Source organism: Platalea leucorodia (assembly GCF_965183815.1).
Source record: "Platalea leucorodia genome assembly, chromosome: 6".
Taxonomy (NCBI): domain Eukaryota; kingdom Metazoa; phylum Chordata; class Aves; order Pelecaniformes; family Threskiornithidae; genus Platalea; species Platalea leucorodia.
The window spans coordinates 876,364-902,473 of record NC_138828.1 but is presented as its reverse complement, the minus strand read 5'-3'; the positions used below and the strand labels follow the sequence as shown (position 1 = coordinate 902,473).

At 53.3% G+C, this 26,110-nt stretch overlaps 1 protein-coding gene across 2 annotated transcripts in view; it reads left to right on the top strand.

Annotated features, from left to right (window-relative positions):
• The window catches only part of G3BP2 (G3BP stress granule assembly factor 2), a 37,400-nt gene extending 35,206 nt beyond the window's left edge, over nucleotides 1-2,194 (top strand). The window contains exons 12-14 of one of the 2 annotated variants that reach the window (XR_014228645.1): nucleotides 503-720; nucleotides 1,622-1,878; nucleotides 1,979-2,194. Coding sequence is in view for 1 of the 2 variants with exons in the window: in XM_082316260.1 (XP_082172386.1) it covers nucleotides 503-720; nucleotides 1,622-1,625 (222 nt within the window). In the remaining variant the exon portion in view is untranslated. Of the gene's footprint in view, nucleotides 1-502; nucleotides 721-1,621 lie in introns of both variants that reach the window. The other variant, XM_082316260.1, reaches the window with a different exon arrangement.
• Nucleotides 2,195-26,110: the final 23,916 nt, after the last annotated feature.

Here is a 26,110-nt window from a genome sequence, read left to right as displayed (position 1 = left end):
CCGCCGGGGAAGGGGGAAGGCACGGAGGCAAAGCCTTTCCTCCAGCCCTGGGCCCAGCGGGAGCTCCCGGGGGCACCGGGGTTGCGTGTTTGCCCCAAGGCTGCCGCCGCCCAGGGGGGCCGGCCTGGCCCCCGTGGCGAGCGCGGGGAAAAGCAGGGGAGCATGTGGCGGGTGGAGGCGGAGGGGGTTCGGCTTCAGTCCTCAAACCTCGCGGAAGCGGGGCTGGCGTTCGCGAAGGGGTTTTGCTGCCGGCAGGGAGCCGACGGGAGGAGCGCGGGAGCCCCAGCTGCCGGCAGCAGCCCCTGCGCGGCCGGGGACGGAGCGGGGACGGCCCGGCGCCCACGGCGCCTCGGGGAAGGGGCGCTGGCACCGGGCTGCCCCGGGCATCGGGGCAAACCGGGAGGCTTCTCGTGTCGCCTCTGCGTTGGCTGCGGCGTGGCCTGGGAGCTTCGTCCTCCTGGCCGCAACGCTGCGGCCGCTTCCTCACAAGGGGTTTTTTCAGTGCAGGCAACACCGCAGGGGAGCAGCCGAGCAGCAGAAAGGCTCAGCCTGGGCCAGGGTGAGGAGCACGGCCCCGACATGGGAGGATGAGCCTGGGCGAGGAGCAGAGCCGCGATACAGGCAGCGCCGGGGATGCCGGCACAGGAGGCTGAGCCGGGGCGAGGAGCACGGACCCGACCCAGGCAGCGCCGGGGGACACCGACACAGAAGAAATGTCCGGTGAGTGCTCGGAGGCGGGCGGGCGGCCGTGCCGTGCTCGAACACCCTAAACGCGCGTGAGCTGAGGAAGCTTGGCTGTGGTTGAGGAGGAAAACGTGCTGTGCTTCTGGTGCCGGTGCTGTTGCAGGGCAGTTTGGAGCTGGCACTGCTCCCAGGCTGTGGCAGGGCCAGGGTCGTGGCTGCGCCTTGCATGTGCGTTGTGCTTGCTTGCTGCTTTGGAGGAAAATGTTTTTGCTTGTAGTGTGTGTGCTGCTGTGGGGCAGTTTGGGGCTGCGCTCTTGGGCAGGGGCCCTGGCTGCAGCTGGGCCAGGCCAGCGGTAGGGGCTGTGCCCCATCACTGGGGGGGAGCTGAGGGCAGCTCCGGTGCCAGAGCTGCCCCTCCCCGTGCCATCAGCGACCGCCCCGCCTGCCCCCAGCAAGTGCTGGCTCTGGGCCACGGCCGGGCTGGGGACAGCCCTGTCTTGTTCCCCCGTGGGGCTCCTGCTTCTTCTGGGCCCCTCCTTGACTTGGTTCAGCTTTAGTTGATGTTTAGTCTTGGGCTTGGCTCAGCTGTATTTGATGATTAGCACTTGGGTTGGTTCAGCTTTAGTTGATGTTTAGCAGGATGCAAAGCGCAGCTTGCGGCTCCCCCAGGTCCTGGTCGCCTTAGGGGGCGAGCGCTGTGCCAGGCCTGGTGCTGGATGGGAACAGCCCATCCTCAGCCCCAGGATTGCTCGGTGGTTTTTTTGTGCCTGAAATGCTCTCGCTGAGCAGAGGGGTTTCAGCAAGGTGTGCATTCTCACCTGGTCGCCTGGGGCAGAATGTGTTTTTTCAGGTTCAGCCCTGAGGGAAGGGGATGGGCATCTCCTCTGGGTTATGTGGGGCCACGCTCTGACCGACCGGTTTCGCTCCATTTTTGCAGGTAGAGAGAAGATGCCGCTGGTGCCTTACCCACGCCCACCCGCTCCAGGAGACTGGGGGGACCCCCACCTCACTTAGGCCCTTGGGAATAGGACTGGGAGAGACCCTCCACACAGAGAGAGGCACGGATTTAATCCCCGATGGAAGAGGCCAGGCTCCCTGCAGAGTACAGCTGCTGCTGCTGGACACCCGCGCTTGTTACAACTCCAGCCACAAGATGTTCCTGCTAATACTTGCTCCTCCCTGTTACAGCTGGAGGTAAGCTCTGCTCTCCTTAATGGAGGCTACGGAGAACAGATGCTCTGCTGTTCAACTGTGCTGGGAGCGCAGCCCTGACTGATGGAGGTCACAACTTCAGCTCCAGATACGAGTTGCTCCTGCTGATGGACTCACCCTGTGCAGTGAGGTGCTGGAATTTGAAGTCCCAGGTCACTTCGGGTCCAGCTTGTGGAAGCTCCAGCTATGAGATGCTCTTGCTGATGGACGTTCCAGTTGGTTTCAGCCTGGCTACGAGATGCTCCTGGTTCATCCAGCTCTTGCTGCTGGCCACTGCAACTGGGCAATTGAGGCTGCTTCTGGTTTAATCAATGCTCCTTCTTGTTAAAAGCCAATTAAAGCTTCAGTTAATTACAGTAATCTTGGCTTTTGGCCAGGTCGTAAATCAATCACTGTCAGAACTTGCATATGAATAATAAATGTCATAACTGTACGCACAGTGTCTGGTTAGTGATCAGTCACCACTCCGGGGGTGGTACACGCCTTGAATAAAGACCGGACGCGCGCAGAAACGTGCTTTTCGCCCCAGAGACTATCTCAGACGTTTAATTCGGCCTGGTGCATGCCGGCGTCCTGCACTTTGGGGACCACCGCGAACGGGCCCCTGCCTCCGGCAAGGGCCCACGCACCGCGACCGGACCCCCACCTCCGGTGGGGGCCCACGCACCCTGCCCACCCCCCTCCCTTCCCACCCAGACTCCCATGCCCTCCCCCCCACCCCCTCTGTCTCCCACCCACCCAAAGTTCTCCCCCTGAGCCTCTGTTTTGGGGGCTGAAAACGGCCGACAAAGCCTCTGTTTCCAAGTCCCCAAAACGCAGCACTTATGTATTTTTTTTTTTTCTGAGTCCCAGAAACACAGGGCTTAACCAGCATTTTCAAGTGCTGAAAACGCAGGACTTACTCTTTTTCTGAGCTTCAGAAAAGCAGCGCTCACCCTCTCCTTTTGAGCCCCAAAAACGCAGCACTTAGTCTCCATTTTCCAAATTGAAAAATGAAGGGCTTCGTGTGGGTTTTTCTGAAAAACGCAGGACTTAGTCTACACTTTCAGGTGCTGAAAATGCAGGACTTAGTCATTTTCTGAGCTTCAGAAACGCAGGGCTCCGCTATTGACACCCAAACCCGCTCCTCAGAGCTTGTTTTTGAGGCCCAAAAATGCAGCACTTAGTCTCCGTTCTCAAAAGGTGAAAACGCAAAACTTAGTCTCCATTTTTAGTCCCAAAACCACAGGACTTAATCCCCATTTTCATCTGCTGAAAATGAAGGACTTAGTCCCTCTTTGAGCACCAAACCCACAAAACACAGCACTTGCTCTCCACTGTGGAGGTTGAAACCCAGCACTGAAATGGTTTTCTGACCCCACGTGTGATGTGATGGGGGGGGGGGGGGGGGGGGGTGTAGCCCACCCACTGTCCAGGGCCCCAGATGCAATTTTGGGGAGTGCTTGGGAACTGGGGGGGAGGCACCCTCCTCACAAGGACGGTCCAGCCCCGTGTCTCTGTGGGGGTACCACCAGCACGTGTAGGGAATCACTTTATTCAGCTTTAGTTCACCTGCACCACCGGCCCCGCACCCCAAACCCCCCCCGGGGCACAGCACCTGCGGCCCCCCCGGGGAGCCTTGCCCGAGCGCCCCGGCAGCACAGCCCGGCCGGGCAAGGCAGGCTACAAACCCCTTCCAAGAAAACATCCCCCCAAACCGCCTCCAGGGGGACCCCCCCAAACCGCCTCCAGGGGGACCCCCCCCCAAAACCTCCTCCAGGGGGACCCCCCCCCCAAAACCTTCTCCAGGGGGACCCCCCCGCCCCAAAACCTTCTCCAGGGGGACCCCCCCGCCCCAAAACCCCCTCCAGGGAGAACCCTCCCCCCCCAAAACCTCCTCAAGGGAACCCCCCCCGCCCCCGCAACCTTCTCGAGGGAGAACCGCCCCCCCCCAACCCCCCCCGGGGGACACCCCGACGGCAGCGGCCGGGCCCCGTCCCGGGAGTGCGGGCACCGGGACCCGGCCGGCACCGCAGAAGCCCCCGGTGCCGCCGCTGCCCGAGCCGCGCCGGGAGCGGCAGAAGCTGCCCGGCCCCACCGGCGAGCAGCCGGGAGTGGGACGGGGCTGCCCCTGCTCCCCCCGGCCCCGAACGCCCCGGCTGCCCCGGGGCAGCGCCCGGCCCGGAGGAGGGTTCCCCGTTCCCCGGGCCCCGGCCCGGCCCCGCGGCCCCTCACCTGCTGCGGCGCGACTCCCGCCGCCGCTGCCTCCCGGCCCGGCCCGGCCCGGCGCCGAGCGGAGCAGAGCACAGTGTAAACGTGCGGCCGCCGCCGCCGCCGCTGCTCTTCTGGCCCCGCGCAGGCGCCCCCGCCCCGCCCCGCCCCGCCCCGGTACCGGACCCCGGCCCCGCCCCGCCCGAGTACCGGCCCCCGGACCCCGGACCCCGGCCCCGCCCCGGCCCCGCCCCGCCCCGGTACCGGACCCGGTTCCCGCCCCGCCCCGCCCCGGCCCCGCCCCGCTCCGGGCCCCGGCCCGGCCCCAGCCCCGGGGACCCCCCCCCGCCCCGCTGCGAGCCCCGCGGCCTCACCGCCTGGGGCTGTGCGGGGAAGCCGCGCCCGGCCCCGCAGGCCGCTGCCCGCCGCCGGGCCCTGCCCCGGGACAGGCGGGGGCTGCGCTCCCGCCCCCCGCCTCCCGGGGACCCCAAATGCGACCGGTCCGTCCCCGCTGGCGGCTGCCCGGGCTCGGCGGGAAGCGGAGAGCCCCGGGCCCCAGCAACCCACCTGCGCCAAGGCAGCCCCCGGCCAAAGGGGGGTCCCGCCCGGGGCACAGCCACCCCCGGGGCAGGGGCCGCCGCCTCGGGCTCTCACCCGGCCGGGGGACACCCAGCCTTGCGGGCAGCCCCCGCTCCTGCGCCCGCAGCAGCGCCGATGGATGTGCACAGCACCACCGCCAGCGGCTCTCTGGAAACCCTGCGGGGGGAGAACAAAAAACAAAGCACAAAAAGCCGTTAATTAAGTATTTAGAGGAAGATGCATCTTGCGTAGAGCTGAGAAAGCTGAGCCGCTGGGGGGATGTTCACTCATTCGTGCTTAATATCTCACCCAGGGAGAAGCCAGGTCCCTCTGAAATGACACATCCCAGCCCGGACGTCTGCAGAGCTGGGAGAAAACGGCCCTTCCCACCTGTTTTCAAGCCCCATGCTCGCTGGCCACGCCAGCGAACCCAGCCTCAGTGCCAGAAGCTCAAAGGCTGCAGAGCTACAGGCTCTTCCCAGCAGTGACAGGCACAGAATCACAGAATCATAGAATCACAGAATCACTTAGGTTGGAAAAGACCCTTAAGACCATCAAGCCCAACCGTTAACCCAGCACTGCCAAGGCCACCACTAAACCATGTCCCTCAGCACCACATCTCCCCGGCTTTTAAATCCCCCCAGGGATGGGGACTCAGCCCCTGCCCTGGGCAGCCTGGGCCAGGGCCTGGCAGCCCTTTGGGGGAAGAAGTTTTTCCCCATACCCAACCCAAACCTGCCCTGGCGCAGCTTGAGGCCGTTCCCTCTCGTCCCATCGCTTGTTCCTGGGGAGCAGAGACCGACCCCCCCGGCTCCAGCCTCCTTTCAGGCCGTTGCAGAGAGCGATGAGGGCTCCCCTCAGCCTCCTCTTCTCCAGGCTGAGCACCCCCAGCTCCCCCAGCCGCTCCTCCCCAGCCTTGTGCTGCAGACCCTGCCCCAGCTCATTGGTCTTCTCCCTAGGGAATGGAGCACCAGCAGGGAACAACCTTGGAGAAAGCCACACAAGGAGGTGTCCCCCTGAGCTGACCACCACGGCACGTGTCCCACACTGGCACACTCACACCTTGTGAGGCCCTGAATTACCTGGGCCAAGTCCCCCCATCGCAGCCCGGGGTGAGAGAGCTTGACCACAGCGCGTCTGGAGACACGGGGATGGTCCTCAGCCCCTCAAGTCCTGAAACGGGGATCTTCTGGAGACCTGCGCTGCAGAAACTGCAACAGAAACCAAAGCAATCATCAGACTAATGCTAACAAAACAAGAAATACAACCAAACAGCCAAACCCAAACCAAAATAAACAAAGGCTAGAGGAAAAAACAAATCTCCCCGGGCAGGCAAAGACCAAACACACAAGTCAGTTTTTGGCCCCATGGAAATGCCCCTTCCCAGTGCCCCGGACTGCACCAGTTGCCCAGCCTCCCTCCGTGTGGAGGGCAGCGTGGCAGGGCCACCTGCAAGGGGCCTCCTGCAGCGGGTACCAGGAGGGAGGGCAAGGCAGGGCACCGGGCAGCGAGGAGACATGGGAGGCCAGGCCCCAGCAGGGACCAGTTATGAGCTGGGCAGCACCTTCCTCCCAGAGGATCACAGCTCCATGAAAAAAAATGGAAGTAAAACCAACTGGAGCAATCTGTCCCTCCAGGAGATGAGGAAGCTGAAGTGGTGCCTCAGTGCCATATGCAAACATGACCTGGTCCTGGGCAGTGAAGCCTCGCCCAGGTGCCCGTCCCGTTTGCTCCACCTGCAGGGATGCCCGTCACTCGCGCGTCCCCAAGGATCAGCCTTCCCTGGGGCTGAGTGGGGAAAAAGGCATCCCCCTTCCCAGGGTGGCACTGCCGGGCTGCAGGAGGACAGGGAGCCACTCGAAGAGCGACAGCCGCCGGGCTCTGCCGCGTGGACACCCCCTGCGAGGTGGCATGGGAGAGCTGCAGAGACATTCAATAGAAACTGCCAGTGAAACCAGGCCCTTTTCCCACCAGCCCACGCCCGCCCGCGGGGCTTTCGCTGTCTGCTCTTCGGCCTTCCGCGGCAGCCCCGCAGGCTGGGAGCCGCAAACTGCCTCCGCTTCCCCACCGCCAGCACTGCGCAGGGCTGACACAGCACCCCGGGGGCTTCACGGGCATTTGCAACGTGCCCAGGACTCCCTCAGGATGAAGAGTTGGTCAGAAGGGCAGACAAGGAGCTGCAGAAATGTACATGCCAGAAACGCACCCAGCAGCTGCAGAGCGGCCTCCAGATCGGCAGAGTTGGTCCCAGGTCTGTCCTTGCCTGAGTTCTTTAAGTTTTCCATTAAAACCTTTAGGATGAAGCATTTCCTCCCCCGGATCCTCCACAGCTCCAGCATGGCACTGCAAGGGAGCAGAAGTTCACCTGCCAGCCTGTGGGCTCTGGTACCCGCGATGCTCTTGGGACAGCCAAGCGCTCTCCCTGCCCCAAGGCGGCTGTCGGGGGCCGGGCTCTGGTGCTGGATCCAGCCACGCTCAGAGTTTGTCTCCCCGGAGGAGCAGGGCCAGCATCTTTGCAGTTCCTCCTCAGCCATCGGGTGGCCGGGCCCTGCCTGCCCGCAGGGGCTGGGGCAGGACACGCACCTATCCAGGGGCAGCCGCGTCTGCAGGAGGCTATTGATGATGGCCACAGCGTGAGACGGGACGAGCACAGACACTGTCTCGCCGAGGAATTGTCAGAGGGTGTCATACTGCATATCAGCATCTGGATGTAAATAATCCTGAGGATTTCTGGCACCTGAGTGAACAAGACAAGAAGAGCTGTTCTGTTCGTCCTTTCCCCGTCCTCCTACAGAGCCCAGGCACAACTCTGCAGACCATGAGCAATGCCACTTCCCCTGCCAGTTTCTCAAGATGCAGCCCTAAATGTCACCCCAGCAGTTTGCAGTGAATCCCTTGTGCACACAAAGAGCGTGCCCGCCTTTCCCACCGACTCAGCTGCATCAGTCTGATCCCCTGTGCGAGGTGCCCTCCCTTCCAGACGATCCCCGCTCTCTGCGGACACCTTTCTTTCCTCCAGCCTCCTCCTTCCCCCACGCCCACCCCCTTGCCCACAGGAGAGGACCTGCCCCTGAGCCTTCGAAGCGTGAAACTGTGTCTGGGATCGGGACAGCCAAACGACGGGGTCACTGGCCCATGGGAGCGCTCAGCTTCTCCTGATGGGGCTGGCCCCCAGACAGTCACACAGGCACCGGTTGGTCTCTCTCTTCACTGTGGGTGATGGCCATGCAGCCCAGGGGACACAGGATCCCTGGGAACGGCCAGGCCCAGGGAAGACAAGGAGAACCAAGAGCAGGTATACAGTGTTGTACCTTGCACCAAATACAGAGTAAAACTTGGGAAGTTTGTGGAACTGGGGACCAACACAGAAAGAACAAATAAGGGAATTGTGTTAGAAAATGTTTAAAAAATCTCAGCAGCGCCACGAGCGAGGAGGACGAAACCCCCAGTGTCAACATCGTATTCCTCCTTGGGAAGGACTCGGGCTGCCAACAGCTCACTGCAGCCGCCCCGCCGCCTTGTTGCAGAAGATGGGGCTGTTGCCCTTAGGGCCCAGGGGCAGGGAGGGCTCAGCACCCACCCGGGACATGGGGAGCAGCTGGGAAGTTCGGGCGCCTCAGCTGTAACGGCCTCGGTCATGGGACCGGGCTGGGTTTAGCCTGGGAGCGTTAGAGTCACCAGACTGAGGACAAGTCCAGGATGTGGCTGCCTGCGCTCGGATCAGACAAAGCCCTTGGCTGTCCACGCCACGTGCGCTTCTTTAGCCCACGCCAACTGCCCGCGGTGCAGTGCAACAGCTGAGATGGGAAGCTCAGAGCCAAAGGGAAGAAGTGTCTGTTTGACCTCTGTGAATAATTGTCCCCCCTGCACGTCTCCAGGAAGGTCAGCAACCTCTCACCGGCTGCCTAGGCACACATGGCTCTGATGGACAGCATCCCATCTAGCTCACCGGCAGCGAAGTCAGCCTGGCCTGTACTGGGGAGATGTATTTGCATCTCCGCAGTCTGGAGAGAAATCAGAAACAGGAGAGGCCGTATCACAATTCCGGCTCTTCAAAAAAGAGAGGAAACTCAGGCGCGCGATTAGTGGGGCAGCCAGTTAGTCCTGGAGGGTGCAACTGCTTTAATGTCCAGCGGTGCACATAGGGCTTTCGGTATTCTGTGTAGCTGGGAGATCTGGATGTGTGTCCCCGGCTCGGCCTCAGACCCCAGCTGGAAGCCGGGCCACGGTAGCGAGGACCTGCCACATCCCTGCCACAGGCCCAGTCAGGGCGGCGAGGGCTGCGCCTCGGCGCGGGCTGACGCATCGGCCTCCTCACCACTCGGCAATACGACGTTGAAATCCGCCCTTTTGCTGACAGCTGCAGCTGTGGAGAAGCTTGGGCTGACGGATGTGGTGCTTAGGGCTATTATGAGCTTGTTGACAAGAAGCTGCTGTTGATGTGAAAAAACATGGATATGAAATTGGACGCGGTGACCTGAAACCAGGGTGATTTTATTGTCTTGCCGAGGTGATGTGTTGCAGCCAGTCACGGGAAACCTCTGTTTCTCTGACCATCCTCTGAGACAGGAGGTCCCTAAAATCTCTGACCCTGCTACTGCCAAGCTTGAACCTTTCCCTGTCACCCATTTACCAGAAGCCACCATCTAACTCATCTGCGATGTTGTGTGATGGGCCAAAGCACAGAAACAGCTCTAAACTGTTCGCTCAATTTCCCCTCGCTCTCATGGATCTCAGTGGATGAGCTTCCACTGCGGGAAGTTCACAAAACAAGGGTCTGTAGGAAACCACCAGGGAAAGCCAAAAATGCTAGCAGAAAGTTAGCATGGTCTCAAAAGCTGAGGAAAGCGCCCTGAGCATCAGAAACCACAGGCTGGGAGGGAGCTGCCAGGGCCCGGTGGCTGTGCACGGAGTCTGACACCCGTCTCTCGCAGCCCTGTGCAGCTGCAGAGCACGGACAGGCCCTGGCAGCAATTCAGTGCCAAGGCCAACACTGGGGATCAGCGACATTGGGGGCACATGGCAGCTTTGGGTGTCTCTGATGCCTTCGCATGGTCATTCAGGGGCTGCCTGCTGTCCAAAGGAGATTTTCTGTAGACCATGTAACAAACAGGTCTCAGGTACGGTAAGAAGCCGGAATTGCCACAGGATTCTGAGATAATTCTCCTGCTCAGACCAGGGTCAGCTATGGGATCGGACTGGGATGCTCAGGAATGTATCCTGTCGGGTTTTGAAAACCTCCGAGGATGGGGATGCCACAACCCCCTCAGGCAACCCGTTCCAGTGAGTGGCTGTCCTGATAAAACACTTTTCCCTGACATGCAGCCTGGTGCAAGAGCTTGGCTGGCGGGAGCAGAAACTTGCTGTCGTGTAACTCGCGAGCAGCCCAAAGACACCCTTCAGCTGGGGCGGTACGGATGCCAGGGGAGCTCACTTATCGGGCTCCTGGACTGGACGAGCTGCCCCCTCACCCCCTCACTGCCAAGTACTTCTGTAAATGATGCGGCTGATCAGCTGTGGGTATCTCTGAGGTACCCGTGGCCACGCTTTCAAGCTGGAAAGCAGTCGAAGAAAGTGAGAGCACCGCACCACAAGCTGGGCTGCCTCTGCCTTTCCGTCCCTGCCTTTTCCCCACAGCCTCACTGAGCGTCTCTGTCTCCACCGTGAGGTTGGGAACGCACTGGTACCGGTGTGTGAGCAAGAAAACTTCAGCTGCTGTGCAGCAAAGGCCGTGAGCCAGCACTCGCCGAGACAGCCAAGCCTGCTTTCTCCTTCTCCCTGCCTGCTCGCTCCTTCCTGCCCTGCACAAGCAACAAAAGCATTCCTGTGTGAACGGGATCAGGGAGCTGACTTGTCTTACGAAGGACCCGGCTCGTTCCCCTTTGCCGATCTAGCTCTGCGCAGACGCTGTTTCCCCAGGGGCGTCACCACACGGCTGCACCAACGCCGGTGCTGGGGCAAGATGAGGAACAGAGGGCTGGGGAAGGTGTGCCTGGCTGGCTCAGGGAACTCAAACGCTGCATGTTTAGCACTAGTGGACCCGGGCTAATTGGGTTTGTGGTAGATGTGCTTTGATCTCCTTAAGACTGCTCTTTGCCATTTCAGTAGTTCTGAAAACTTGCTATCTCAGCTTCACAGCCCTGGGAACCATTTGCAGCCGAAGCAGGAATGACCTCAAGTACTTCTGCATTACACATTTCGTTGCCCTGCAGAGCAGAGGGGCAGGAAAAAGCAGCAATGCTGATCTCCTCATTTGGCCCGCAGGCCAAGGTCCCCTTGGGGCCAAAGCTACGCTTGCCTGAAGGCCAAGTTCAAGTTCTCATTGTTTGCTCTGCTTTCTACGTGCCCCTGCTGCACTTCTGCGGGAGCAGCCACGGGGTGTTTGAATGACGTGGCTGTGCACCAAAGCTGGAAACAGGCAGGTGCTCTGCCGATGGCTGGACGGTGCCCCAGCCGGGCAGCGGCAGTGAGAAAAACTCCTGGGAATGTGCTTTCCAGGAATGTCTTCCATTGCTTCTTCCAGTTTCCCCGGATCAAACCCATGCAGAGGAGCAGAGCGGACAGGAGCGCAGAAATGGGAGAAGGCATATTTGCTGAGCTGTTAAACTGAGCAACTCGGTCAAGACTCCTGACAGACCGAGCTCATGCCCTGTCTGGGATTTGCTTCCCCACCCCTGGGCATCTCTCTGGTTTTCTGTTTCAATTGTCTGCATGCTAGCAGGAGAAAAGGAGTTAAGATGATACATATGGATTTCTCTCTCTTTTTTCCCCCAAGTGTAGATGTCAGTAAGTGTCTGGTTTTCCTCCTGATTGCTCACCAACATTGCTTTACAGCAAAGCCCTGGTGAGGAGCACTGCAGTCCCTTTGCAGTGTATGGGTGAGAGGAGGAGGAAGGAAACCCCTTCTTTCTTGCAGGCCAATGATTAATCGCGAGTGAATGAAAAGTAACTCCGGTACCAAACCCACCTCTTCCTTCTCGTCACAGGTTCATTGGACAGACTCGTCAGGTAAATATCTGCTATTTTTATGAGCATCAAAATTGTGTTCACTATCCTCATTCTAGCTCATCAATCCCTAACGGTGTCTTCCCCCCTCCCGGCGTGCTGAAGAGCGGAAAAGCATCGTCTGTCGGGGCGTGATGTAACTTGTCAGCCAGATCTGCGTCAGCTCCGCCAAGCATTGAAAACACGGTGCCTGTAACTGAGAGCTACTTGACTGACACGTTCCAGGTCTTTATTTTATTACGTGTAGTACAGCAGGACGTAGCTGCCGGCTGGCAGCGTGCCTCAGTCGTGCGAAGCACTGCGCGCGCCGCAGCTGGGGAGTCCCTCGCCCAAGCACCCCCGTCTCCCCAGCCGAAGGGGCGAGCGCGCGGCCAAGAGAGCGGTGCCGTTTCCGCAGGCCGCGCTTTGCTGCGGGAGGCCGCAGGTCCGTCACCTTGCCGGCGCTTGTCTCTTGCCGCCTTCCTTCTGCCCGCACACGCCGGGTTACTTCTCGGGTCGGCTGTGCAAACGCCTGGGCTGTGCGGGCAAGGGGCTGTTGCGGGAACAAAAGAAACGGGCGGCCCCGGGCCGGAGGGACAGAGGGACCGCTTGTTTGCTCGGGCTGCCGCTCCCAGACCGACACACAGACAGACAGACTCGGTACCCCCTCTAGCGTCCACCCGCCCGAACTGCCTTCCACTTCCGAGCCAGACCGGAGACCGCTCCGTCCTGAAATCCTACGGGAATCCCACAGGCAAGCACCGCGCCGGGAAAACCGCCCTGCTCCTGTTCAAGGCTCGGCTGAAAGCCCGGACCGGGAAAAGCGGCCCTCTGCGCCACAAGTCACAGCTTCGGGGCGCTCCTCTCTCCTCTCCCCCCGACCTGTGCAAACTCGCCCTTGCCTGGTTGGGTTTTCCTGGTATTAAAACAAGTTTTCATCTTCATCTTCGCGATGCTAAGTGTTGTTGATTAAGGTCGGGTTGTCACTTACTGGATAGCCACAACCTCCCCCCCTCCAAATTCCTCGCAACCTTTGCGATGTCCGTCAGGGACGTGGACCGAGTTGCTCGGTTTTACAACCCAGCAAATACCCGTTGTCCCACTTCTGTGCTCCCGTCCACCCCGCTCCTCTGCAATGTCTGCGGAGAGAGACCTCAGATAACACCGGCGTGAAGGGTACACGTCTGTGCCTTTACACAAAGAAACGCTCTCTGCATCAGGACCGCAGCTTAGACAAAGGAAGGAAGAGCCGTGCTGCTGCCTGCACCTCCCCTGTGACTAAGCGGAACATTTAGACATCCAAAGCTGTCAAACAGTAATAAAAGTCTCACTGCCTGTGCTAGAAACCTTTCAGTGCTAAATGCATATTAAATCAGCCTACTTGTCAGGTTTCTTCTAATGAAGAACCAGCATTAGTGTCAAAGCTTGTTAATGCGATATAAAAATTATTCTGTGAATATATATGTTACGAGCTCAATTTCGGTATGTTGCTATACTGAATAGCGCGGGAGGGAACAGGGACTTCCAGTTATCCTTATGTTACTATTAAACACAATCATTGCCGCGCCTTGGTTGGCCTACATACCTAGGAGAACTCGGGAGGGAAAGACAGAGGATATTTAGCATAATGAAATCTTGGCATCGCAATTATTATTTCTAAGTATGTATTTCTCACCGATACCTTTTGTTGAGGTAATTACTGTGGATAGTATTTTTGACCTCAGGCAGTAACTTACACATATCAGCACGATCCCGAAAGGAGCGTGTTAGCTTCTGTTCAACACGCTGGGGAGGGCGAGCAGAAGCGGCGCTCGTGCCGTAATACTACGGCAGGACTCTGCCAAGCCGTGCTTGTGAGGTGCCAAATACAGGCGCGGAAACTTGCGGCTTCAGCTTTCAAGCACCTTCGCCTCTGACTCCCAATTAACGCTGACTTTTCTTGTCTTTAAATCTGCGCCTATACCCAGCAGTAACAGCGGCATGTGATGATACAGAAAAACAGCCGCAAGGACAGGCTTTCTGGAAAGAGCTACCAGCTGGGTGCCCTGCACTCCAACAGACCTGTGGCACCAGCATCCCCACGGCCGTGCCGCGGCCCGGGGTGCTGCAGGGGCACGCGTGGCGTGGGCAGGGCACGCCGATGCGCCTTTCCGCTCGTGCCACCCCTCTGCCAGCCCTTCTCCCTGGGGTCCCAGTCGAGCCCAAAGGGATACCGCCAGGATTGGGTGCTCGGAGAGCAGAGAGCACCTGCGGTTCCCACTGGGGCTGTCTGGACCTATAACTGCTCACTATTACTTCAAAACATCCAGCCTGCGACAACCTCTGCAGGCTGCCCAAAACTCGGAGACAGCCAAAAGCAGATGTCACGCTTGTTTCAGTAGTTGATCCTGGTGCTACCCGTATCGGCTCACATCCTTTTTGCCACAAATCTTTCCGCTGATAATAACCAGTATGATTTTTGTCTAGCAAGGTGACTCGTGCTGCTTACCTCTCTATAGCAGAAGTGTTTGAACTTGACTCAACGGTGCAGAAACTTGTTTCTTACAACCTTGATATTCAGCGTTAGAGCCACATGGCCCCAAACCGTGTTCACTAACCACTGCTGGTTATGGTTTTCCTTCAGTCTAAAACAGAAAATACTACTCCAAGGCAAACTTTAAAAAAGAGCAGTGAATGCCATTTTCCCATATTTAGAACAGGATGAGGATTTAAAAAGACTCCAAAGCCTGTAAAAACCCAATCCCTCCTGGCCCCAAGGGGGATAGTTTGCTACCACCCCTGCTGATGCATGTGATAATACAAATATTTTCTTACAAAAGTGCATTATAAGAACCCCTATGTCATCATACTTCAATCAGAAAGGCCCAAGGGTGGGTAAAGCGGTTTGGGAAATGATTAACTTTGCTGTGTTAATTGAGCTTGTTTCGGTAATTCATTTTTGCCTCAGTTTCCACAAAAATAAAAAAGCCTTTCCTATAGCCAGGCAGAAATTTGAAGCCAGGGGAACTGGGGACATGCAGCCTTATATGCTTGTACCCAGCCTTCCATGCTCATTAATCTTCTTTGTGTTTGTGTGTGTGTGTCTGCGTGTGTGCAATGCTGGCTAAAGGGACTGCTTGTACCTGTAAAAAAACCACCCATTTTTTTTAGTGGCTATTTTATGCATTGTAAGCACTTCTGTGAGCCACCCTGCAGGGCAGAACAGGTGAAAGCCTACAAGTGTACAACACCTCACAAAGGAAGACGCACAAGTACAGGTAAATGAAACGGTGCCTGAGCAGAAAGAATGTTTGCTGTGAGACACAAAGACTTATCTTTGGAAACAGGCCTCGTGATAAAATTTTACATTTGAGCAGCTTCAAAATATAGCAGGAGTATAGAACCTGAGGATTTTTTTTTTCTTACTGCTGGAAGATAGTCAAATAAATGCTAGAAAAAATAAACTGTAAGCTCACAGTATTGCTTTCTCAAAATAAATCTGGCAGTGCTTTTACTCCACGGGTTCCACTACCTATTAAGACTCACATACTTTTGCAAGTCTAAAAACTGAGAAGCGCAAATTAACATTTTTAAACGCCTGAGAGAAAAGCTGTCGTCACGCTGCACCTTCCCTTAGCAAAACAATGCAGTGATGCTATGCACATACGAACATTCAAGTTTGGATTTGGGGACTTGGAGCTAACAGGGATCATCAGCGTGCCGCATCTTAGGACCTTCTCAACATCTCGCTGTGAGGCCGCTTCTTCAATGGCGTTGCCAGTTCCCACACGAGGCGGCAGTCGGCTTCCGTCAGCTCTCCCGGCAGGAGGACTCTCCTGAAGTCCGTATCTGGAGAGGTAGGAGGGACCCTGCAGGCTTTCCCACAGAAATGGGTGGGGTGGGGCATTGGTAGCCATTCCCTTTCCTAAACGAGTGATGTATTAGCACCAAAACCACAGTTTCTACTTGCTCTACTGGAATGAATTCAAATATTTGCCTCACGTGTAAAACTGTATCTTTTATAATACCAATATTTACACTACGTTCACAGTCACGGAAGGGGAAAATTCTCCTCATGATACAAAACAACATAAATCTGTTAATCTTGTTCTTCACAATGGTTTAGGTCTCATTGAACCCCCCAATGAAGATGAATTCTGCATTTTATAATGACTCATACCAGGATGAAAAAAAAATGCAAAGCTTGAAATTCAGCTACTAGAGAAGCAGTAACCATGCACAGCTATAGAAATCCCCGTACAGGGGATTCTTCTGCCAGCCTTCAGAAGAGAGGGAATGTGGAGGCTGGTTTGCGGTAGCCCGGCTCTAGCGTTGGAGCGGGGGAACAGAGGGTACGATGCGGTGACCGTGTTCTTGTTCCTTCTTTTCCCTTTGAAAGATTCTCTGCAGCGCTGACGAGAAGTGGGTTACAGATGAGAGCACGCTCACCACAGTTCTGTGCTTTAGGAGCAAACCTCAAGCGAAATGAAGTGCACAATTTGACTGAGACTGGTTTGTGAGGTTTTCATTGAGATGATTATTTCTGCAGACCACCTTGCGACACGTTGAATTTAGAGATGAGCCAGTAAAGGCAGTAACACTGTTCTGTCATCGCTGTCTCAGCTTTTGAAGATTTCAAAAACCCTTACCATTAGGTCCTAACATTACTTATGAAGATGGACCGCACCTCATCAATTTGTTTAAGGAAGCCTTTAATCGGACTGCAAACAGAAACAATTGCTCTAGAGCACGGTTTGCCCTAGCTGCGTACTCCTGAATTCAGAATCGATACGCCCCCACAGAACTGAATAAGTCTCTTCTCCACCTTCGCTGAGAAGAGACAGGATGCCTGGTCTTAAATCCTGCAGCAAACGTTGCTTTCCCTGTTCTCTCAAAGACAGCCTGGATCATCACACGGTTCTAACGCAATCGCGTCAACATAAATAACAGCATCCAGACCAGATACCGACCAAACCGCTGGCTAGACGACTGCATTTGTGCTGGGCACCACCACGGCTCACGGAACACACCGAGCTGAAAGCACGCTCTCTGTCCAAATGATGCCTGTCCTTACAAAGCCTTCACTGGATAAAACTCCTGCCTTCAGAAGGACTCAGCTTCTGTCGCTGCCTGTCACGGTTACAGATAACTCAGTACCTGCGTTCTTACAAGGGGTGCTAACCTGAAGCATCCAAGAAACAGCAAGACCGGGGAGCTCCCGTGGTCAGACACTCCAAAACAACTTTTGACAGGCGTCCCGTGGCAATTCTTTGGTGCGTCCTACGCCTCACTCCTTTTCGTGTTCACGTTAGATGTTAACTGTGCAGGATGGTGCAGGTTTCTAGTCTTGGCTCAGCGACTGGTGTAATCGGTGACAGAGTGACTCGGTTCTTGAGGAACATCGAGTATGCACAGATGCTGCAGAAGCACTTCAGAGACCGATGAAGTCCCCTTTGGGATCTTCCGAGTCCTCTTCCCCCTTCGACAGTTTGCCATCGTTGCATTTAATCCATCTGCTGTACCGTCAGAGCAGGATTTTTTTTGAAATTCTACATATATCTGTGTCTATACCTACACACAGCTTTTATGTTACTTACCTATATTGTCCAATGCAACTCTCCATCATAACGTCACATTTTCTTAAGGAAGTTGGCTCTGCTAAAATAACGACGCTAAATTCAGGTGACCTAGGGCAAACCCTTCTGCACATACTTGTTTTCATTTCTGTAGTTTAATTGAGAATCTTTTCAAGGTAATCTAAAATATCGCTGGACCTGAATTCCTTAGAAAAGAAATTGCAGTTGGCTATCTTAATGAACTTAGGAAACAAAGCCTTCATTTAAACTTAAAAGCATCAGCCACAATTAAAGGACCGCTTTGTTTTGATAGGATCTGTTTAAACCACTGCCAGTCGAATCATAACAGAGGCCACCAACCTTCCATTTCTAACAGGCAATTAACTCTAGTAAGCTTTCTAAAAAATGTAGTCCTTTAGTAAATCAGGAAAAAACAAAAGACAAAAAAAAAAAGAAAATTTCCAATAGGTGAGTCTGACCAGTTTTATTTCTTTAGAGCACCATTTTTCTTGTTGAGTTGTGAATTCTATCAAAGTAATGACAATCCTTTTCTTCCCAACCCCTGCCCACCCCCCCAAACCAAGAATGTAGCGGTTGATTTTTAAAGGCAAATCAAATATCTATACCTCCATACCTCAGCATTTAGGACAAAAATCCAAGAAGCAGGTGAACACAGGCTAACAATGGCAGAGACTGATTTTTAGAAAAACAGCTGGTTTTCCACTTCCAGACAGAAATTCCCCACAAGTGTTGCTACCTTGTGGTTCAGCTTGTTTTTTCTGTCGGGCAGTCCCACATTTCCGAGGTCTACACGGCCCTACTGCTGACAATCTGTAGAGGAGGTAACTGAAGACAAACTCTGAACGAACACAATACTATTACATTTCTCCTGTTTACTGTCATTTACTTCGCAAAGCTCTTAAAACGTTTGACTAAGTGTAAAATTACGGCACATTAACTGCTTTCTCATTAAGCATCAGAATAAACAGATGCTTATTTTAACACATTTCTTCAGGCACTTGCTGATAGTTATCTTGCCACATGCTGTGGTCTGGGTAAACTGTGCTTAAAAATGATCGGAGGCCGATTCTGCCAAACGCAAAGACTGTGGCTGCCTGCAAGGTAAAAGCATGTTTGAAAGCACCAACAGCCCTTCAGCAGCTGTACAGCATTAAGAAAGCGTGATGTAACTTCGGAGCAGTGGAAACAGCGAAACTTCCTCCAGTCCCAATTTTCTAGCTATGTTTTGTCAGCTAACTCCCTAAACCCTGGATTCTTTTCCAATAAATCCACTAAAATGTGAGTAGGACGTTCTGCGTTTGATACCGCCTTCACGCGGCTAAGTGCCGGTCACAGATTTCACCAGTCCCGAAGGAAGCAGTTAGAAGATGTAAAGACAAGTTTCAGGATTGTCCCGATATCTCTGATGATAGCAAAAAGAGACGGTGATCCTTACAAAGACATTTTGGCTGCAATTTTGAAACCGAAGGTAGAAGCGACAACAAACTGGCAAGCACGTGGCAGTGTATTACTCTGACCAGCACAAATCAAAGAATATGGAGATTAAGTAAAACCGGACTGCAATTCTGCCCCTGCAACCCAGAGCAGCTTCTCAGCAGTTAGCTGATGGTGCAGGCGGTTTTTTGTTTCTCGCACGCCGGCCAAGTTGCAAGAGCAGCCTTCTCGTGACTGCAGTTTTTGCATGGCCACTTCCACTTCGGCTTGGGTACTTCTGCTCACAGAAATTCTCCAGAAATACTAATCCTTTCTGGGAGCTCCTTTGTTGTCTGTTTTTATTGCACGAGTGTCTGTTTCTGATCTCATGGCGCTCCGTTATTTCGGTTGCTGCTAATCTGATCATTATCTTGGGCAGTTGAGGAGGTAGGCTGTACAGGAGCTGTTTTCAGTCGTCTGTTTTAGAAACCCCCTAAATCTAACAGGCTATCACAGAAGGGAAATACCTGTTACCGTGGTGAGAAAAGTCATGCTGTTCCTTTTTTTTTTTTTTTTTTTACTATCACAGCTGTAATAAAAAGTCACAAGGGCTTCCACAGCTTCACAATTTCTCCCTGGGTTGGCATTATTTTATATCTCTGCAGGAGGCTTCGGAGAGAGAGACATATCTCCTATTTACTGTTGATCTTACGACCTTGTACAAAATACTAGAGCAGGAGCAGACGAGTGCTTGCTTTTTCATCTCCCCATTGCCAAATCCAGTCAGGATTTCATGAAGGCATTCAGCACATCTATTTAAATCTATACCCTGTGTGCAACCTTGCCACCCAGATGTGGGAATACTCTAAGAGAAAACTAAGTCCTTGTCCGAATTTCCCTGCCTGAGCTTCAGCGCACTGTCAGCACGGACTCTTGGCAGGCGGCAGCTTTGCAGGCCGGCAGCAGGTGGTGTCACCTCACTAGGAGAAACACGCTGGAAATGGAACATAAGGCAATGCATCCAACGGGGAGAAACAGCCATCTGGCAAACTCCACAATACTCCGAGATCCAGGCTCCAGTTTCTCTCCGAAGTGAGCTGCTCCCAACAACGTGTGCCCTTCCTTGATCATAGCAAGCCAGTTACAGAGCTCATGCCTGTCACTCTTCAGGGAAGCACAGGGATCAGCACTGTTGTGACTCCTAAACCGCCCTAAAACCGAAGCAATTACTTAGAAACCAGGGCGGGACAGCTTATCTTGCCACCATCTCAACAAAAGACTGCTTAAGGAACTTCTGTCATCTCAAGTAAAACTTAATTTCAAAATGAGAACTAGTTCAACTATTACACTTATTTCTGTAACAGAATCAAATCCACGGCAGTCCAGCTCACCTCTGCCTTTGCCGCTTCCTTAACCCTTATGTGGAAGGATAGCTTGTTGCCCCAAGAAACTTTGTCAGGAAGCCAGGCAGTGATTTGCTCCCTCCCCAGCTAGTCCACGGTGACCTGCAGAAGGCATCGCCTTGCTCTGCACAAGTTTGTACCTAGTAACTTGCTTCGCTAGCACCGGCTCTGCCGCCGAGTTGCCAGCATGCAGTAAGTCACTCTGGGCTTTTCTGTACGCCCGCTCAGTAGCTCCACCAGCGGCAGAGCCGTCGGGAAGCCTGCCTGGCCCCCTGAGAGCAGCCAGGCATCTCCACAGCTCCGGCAGCAGAGTTTCGCCTGGTTCCCACGGTTTGGCGGCAGAGCCGGGTTACTCAGTGCGGCATTGCACACAGCCTGCTGCAAAGCACACCCCCGACGTGTCCACGGGGTACTGCTGGCAGCTCCTGCAAGCGCCTCCTGAGCATGGCAGGAGAGTACGGCAAGGCACTGCCCAGCCGTATGTCTCGTCCGGTTTTGGACACATCGGGGCAGCAGGCAGTGCTCACCGGGGCAGGCCTGCCTGCAGGCACGCTGCCTGGAAGCCCCTCACAGCATTCAAGACCATATTCTCAGCAGGAGCACGGCAAGACTTGCTAGTGCAGGTACCCGTTGTGAAATACTTAACTGCTTTGGTGCCAGAAACTTTGCATTAGAGGGAAGACCAGTTCATGGCCATGCTTGAAGGTGCAGGGCTTAATCCACGCCCTCCTGTTTTAGCGTGTGCCTTGCGCAGTGCGGTGGCCTTTCATTTCCATCACGGAATGGTTGCAGGTGCTTTTTAATAAAAGCCATCTCCACTAAGTTCCCTATAGACCAGCTTTGTAAAACAATTAACTTCCCTTGTACCAAGGGCTGCTGTATTTAACTCGGCACAAGATTTAATCAAACAAAATAAACCACTTGAAAAATCACTGGCAGGTTTCTCGTCATGGGTCTGGCTTCCACCTTGACAAAAATCCTTCCCTGCAGGGAACAGATGAGAAGAAACAACTGACTAGAAATGGGCTGAAGTCTCTAGACAGCAGGTGGGGAAGATGGGTTAAGGCTCTGCCTGCATTTTCCTGCTGCAACTTCAGGGTTACGGTTCAACAGAAATAGCCTCCCTGTGACTTGAGTTGAGCATGATTTGTCTTTCTCCTATGTGCACTCCCTGTGGGGGCAATAGCTTTGGCTATCAGTACTGTCAATTAACTCCAACTTGCAGAACCGAAGACAAGATAATTAAGCTCAGCAAAGAGCTGGTAAGGGGAGCTTTGCACTAAGCTGCACAGAAAACAAGAGGTCACTCCAAGACTCTACAGCAAGTTTCGGACTACTTGAAAATCTTCCACTCCTGCTACTGTATCTCGTATCCCCCCACACATTCACGAACAGGTTTCTCAGTATTGCTCCAGCAACACAGGTAGCTATACTTGCATATTTTCTACAGCAAACTCCACTTTCAACCACTTGCAAAGCAATGTCAAGGAAGCAGTGGGCTGAATTATCAGGGCAACAGCATACAGCTCCCAGTTTCATTCCTGATTTGTCTCAGTGTTATAGCATTGGACAACTGTGCAAACATCACCAGAGTGCACCCAGGGAACGACCTAGAACAAAAGCCAATTTCTGCAGGGAGCTTACAAGTGCAAAATCACGCTAGCCAGCAAACTTCTGGCAAAAAGGAGTTCTCCTTAACAATTAGATTTGATACTCTCCAAGTAAATAAATCCCAAAGCTGCTCCCCTACCCTTAAGCACTTGACCGCTGACAGGCTGCTTGACCTTTCATAGTAAATCACCCCAACCTGCATCCTGCTTACCTAACACACCAAATGGTAGGAAACCTTAGTCTGGAAGGTAAAATGAGTCCCAATTCCCCCTTTCCCACACCATGAATACTTGGCAAAAAACGAAGCTTGATGTCATTATTGGGTGGGTGTCAGCAACTTGTTTAAGCGAGCCATTTGAAAAGATGTAGAGCTTCCTGCAAAGTTGCTACTGTTTGGAGTAGTGCTTTCCTTTCTCACAAGATGCAGATCTGTTGGATTTGTCACCAAGAAAACCAGGGAATTATTGTGCCTAGTGAATACTTTCGCTCTTTGTAGGCCAACACCTGGATTGAGTTATCACTTAAGCCAAAGCCCTTCACAGGTTCTGCCTAGAAAAACACCAAGGAGTTACCAGGCTGATATGTTGTGCAATTCTCAACTATTGTGTGAGCTCCAGAATTTGTCCAAGTCATTTTTTCTAACTATCATAGACAACTTTTACATAGATAATATCAGCCCTCTTTCACAAATTCTCTTTCAGTGAGTCATCTGTTGTTTTTACCTTCTGCCAAGGAGAATATAGCCTATCAATAAACAGAACAACCCCTCAGCACATCTCTCATTTCACTGATTCTCACCATGGTTCTCAACCATATGACTCACCAAGCTCACATACACAGCTCTAAAATGAAATAAACCAAGAGACTGACTGAAAAAAATTTATTGCACCAAACAAAACTGTAAATTAAAAAGCTTTCAATATATAAACAGTAATGGGATAGCAAAGCTCTCAAAAGGGATTATAGACTCCTGTTGGATATACCAGCCAACGAAATGTGATGACAATTTACAGAGCAATCAAATCCTCACTAACAGTTGCACTTAAGCTTAGAGTATGTTTAAAAGTACAGTGGTACCTTACAGTTTGTAGCAAGCAGGAATCTGGTTCTCAGATGTTTTATTGAAGCCCTTTTGTTCTTACCCACTGCTAGCAATGTTGCTAGGTTGAAGCTTAGCAAAGGAGCAGCAGAAGCAGGCTACTTGGAAGAAGGCAAGCCAGGATCTCCGGCTAGCTGTTAGCAGGCAGGGCTGTGCCCCCAGCAACACGGGGCACAGTCCCACACTACCAAAGCAAAGCAGGCACAACAGGTCTAACGAAGGCACCCACAAGAAGCCACAACCCAAACTTTAAGAGACCACCCAGCAGCAATAAGACAGCCCTGAAATACATTCAGAGCAGCACGACAGAAAGACATACACTAAAAAACAAAAGAAAGAAACAGCATAGCACCAAAAAAAGAAACAAGTGCCCGAGCTTGAGCTTAAATAAGGCTGCTGGGCCAATGGGCGGAGGATGTGTGGTGGAGGCAGCAGGTGTAGTTGGTCAGGGCAACTAGGGCCAGCTGGTGGCCTCAGCGCTCTGACGGCTTTCACGTCAGCTGTCCGGTGCAAATTCGTCTTATACTTATGTATAGGAATGGAAATACGGAGGCGTGAGCTTGAACCAAGCCACCCGACCTGTGTGAATAGCCCCTGTACCCGCAGTCACCGTGATCCAAACAGTATGTTGCAGGCTGCTGATGTGCCATTCTCTATGTTGCCTGCGGAAAGGCAGCCCCAAAACGCAGCAGATGTGCTGCCCTAGCAGTATAATTGAGCCACACCTCAGGGTAGAAACAACAGGGCTACTAACTGGATTGTAGTCCAGAAGAATGGAGTAAGATTTGCCTCTGTGGGAATTAGTGAAATTCTTTAATGCCTGTCAAGTTTCCGCTGTGTGGAAGTAACCCTTGATTTATCAGAAAAAAAGATGAAAATGTCTTTATGTATCTTTAGATCTTCATTAAGCTGCTACATTTAGCGAGAGATTTTTCCACAGCACCTCAGAGGACTGGGACATTCAATTTCGCTTGGTTTAATTGAGTAGTCAAATCCCCAGCCACCTTGGAAATTGTGTCTTTAAAGCTTTGTTCATGCATAGGCAACTCTCGGCTACAAAAATGGTAACGCTTCCTCAGTTTGTGAAAAGAAGTGACTCTATTCAAAACTCACAGGCAGTCCCCTGGGGTGGGAGAGGAAGCACAACCTTGTGTGAGTATGAAGAGAGAAAAGGTCTACGTAAAGACTAGCAAAAGCTACGAGTGTCAGAGCACAGCGACCATGGATTCCTGTTTGAAGTCCGCCAGCGTAATGCATTTCCATAAAAGTCAGATCTCATTCACGAACGTCCTCTTCTGGCGCACAGACTCCGTCACGAAAACAGAGCAAAACCGTTTATGGAGCTTCTCTTTTATCTTCTTGCTTTAGATACGCAGAGGGTGTTTTTGCTCTTTCATCAGAGAAAGGAAGGTTTGCCTAATATCCCAAAGCAAGAATGGGATAATAACATCAACAACTAAATAAAACAGACACACGATGTTCTGTTCCGAGATTTACAGGTGCTTTGAAATGTGTCCTTTCCTCTGCTGCCTGAAAAGCAGAGCGTAAGTGATGGGGGGCGAGATTCCTCTGCAGATGAGACAAAGTGCCAGAAAGTTTGTCTGGCTGAAAGGCGAAGGAATGGAGATTTGAACCATTTGACTTCTCACGCTATGAGATCTCCCCCCTCGGAAGCAGCTGGCACAGCACGGATGGGTGTCCTTTTAACTCGGAGGTTTATCTGCCTGTAACGCACGTCATGACCTCAAGCGTAACACGTTCTGACGTATTAGTAGGGAACACAAATGCCTCCTTGAGCACAGGAAAACCTTGCAGGCAGCTGAAGAAACTGCCCTCGGGGCCCCCCCGAGGCGGAGTGGGGTGTTGTGCACTGGGGCACGGAGCCGGCTGGGGGCACCTCTCTTTTTGGTTCAGCAGTTTACAGCCTGTTGACAAGCAGCAGCCGTAACCGAGGTCGCTCTTGCTGTGCAAAGTTGTCTCTTTTAAACACGAGCGGGGCACGCTCAGGTAATGCTGTTCCTTGGTGAAAGTTAGTGCTTACAGACTTCCTCAAGGCCTTGGTGAGACGCAGTCCCTCTACAGAAGCTAATAGCTATCCGAAGGTTAAGTGCCCTGTACCGGCGCCGGTGGATGGATCAGCGTGCCAGTTCTGTACTTTCGGGTCTCACTGGCTCCCAGAAATCCCCCTTCAGCTCTGTTTTTACATGGGGGAAGTTTTCTGTGACTCATATAATGTTCTTTCATTTCCTTTTTTAAAAAGGAAAATCCTTACCATCAGTATTTAAGCAGTTTTATAGGGCCCTGCTTCGCTCAGGCGGGCCGACAACTTCGCAACAAAGCATTTTATTCATTGGAAAACGCAGCGAAATGGAATGAAAGCTTTCTGCGGGAGGGTTTCTCCGACGGGAGGAAGAAGAATTTGCTCTTCGCTGAAAGAAAATGTTTCGATCTCGTATTTGGGAAAGCTTCTGCACTCTGTTTCATCACCAAGGGGAGGGTATTACCAAAGCAAAACCTGGACAGGACATTTCAGTGTTAGCAAAACGCGGTGTTTAGTGGTCCCCAAAGTGCTTTTTACCTCCTGCCCTCAGCCAGCCTCTCAAGAAGCCTGTTGTGTACTAACGGGTCTGCTAACGTGACTGCCTATCCTTGCACACCGCGAATACCCTTTCCTCATTATCTCTGTGCTCCCTTCCAAGCGATAGACAAAAGTAAAGACGTGCATGCACTCGCTTGGCTGCACGCTTAATGGCTCCAAAAGAGGAGACAAGTCCCTGGATCTGTATGTGTCACCTCCTCTTCCCCAATCTGATTTTTACGTGGAAACAAGCGAACAAAAAACTGCGGGGAGCACAAATGCAATACGGCCTTGTCCATCAACTTGCTGTGTCTTGCTGGGCTCTGCGGAGCCCGCCTAGGCCTCTTCGGGTTGCATTTTGTGCCGTTTTGTGGCTCATTTCTCCTGGACGGTGTTTCTTTCTTCCAATGCCAAATCGCTGCCCCCGAGCTTTGTAAAACAGCTCTGTTTTCTGAAGGATGTGAATTTTCCAGCGTTGGCAGATATTTTAGCCTTCCTGAAGGCTCAAAAGATGCTAGCAATGAAGCACATGGGAAGAATTTTTTTGCAGTGGATCCTGTTCTGCTGGTGCAGAGTCACTTGTCAAGGACAATAGCTGTTGGCAGAGCATTAATATGACAGAATTGGGCGTGCTGCCAAGGAAAGCAAACTCTTTTGTGGTTTATGCAATGTTTCACTCGCCTGTCAGTTTGAGATCACCATTGATGGTGAACTGAAAACTGCCTTTCACCATTAGTAGAAAAAAAAAAGACTACTCAGCAAAATGGGTAACAGACTTTGC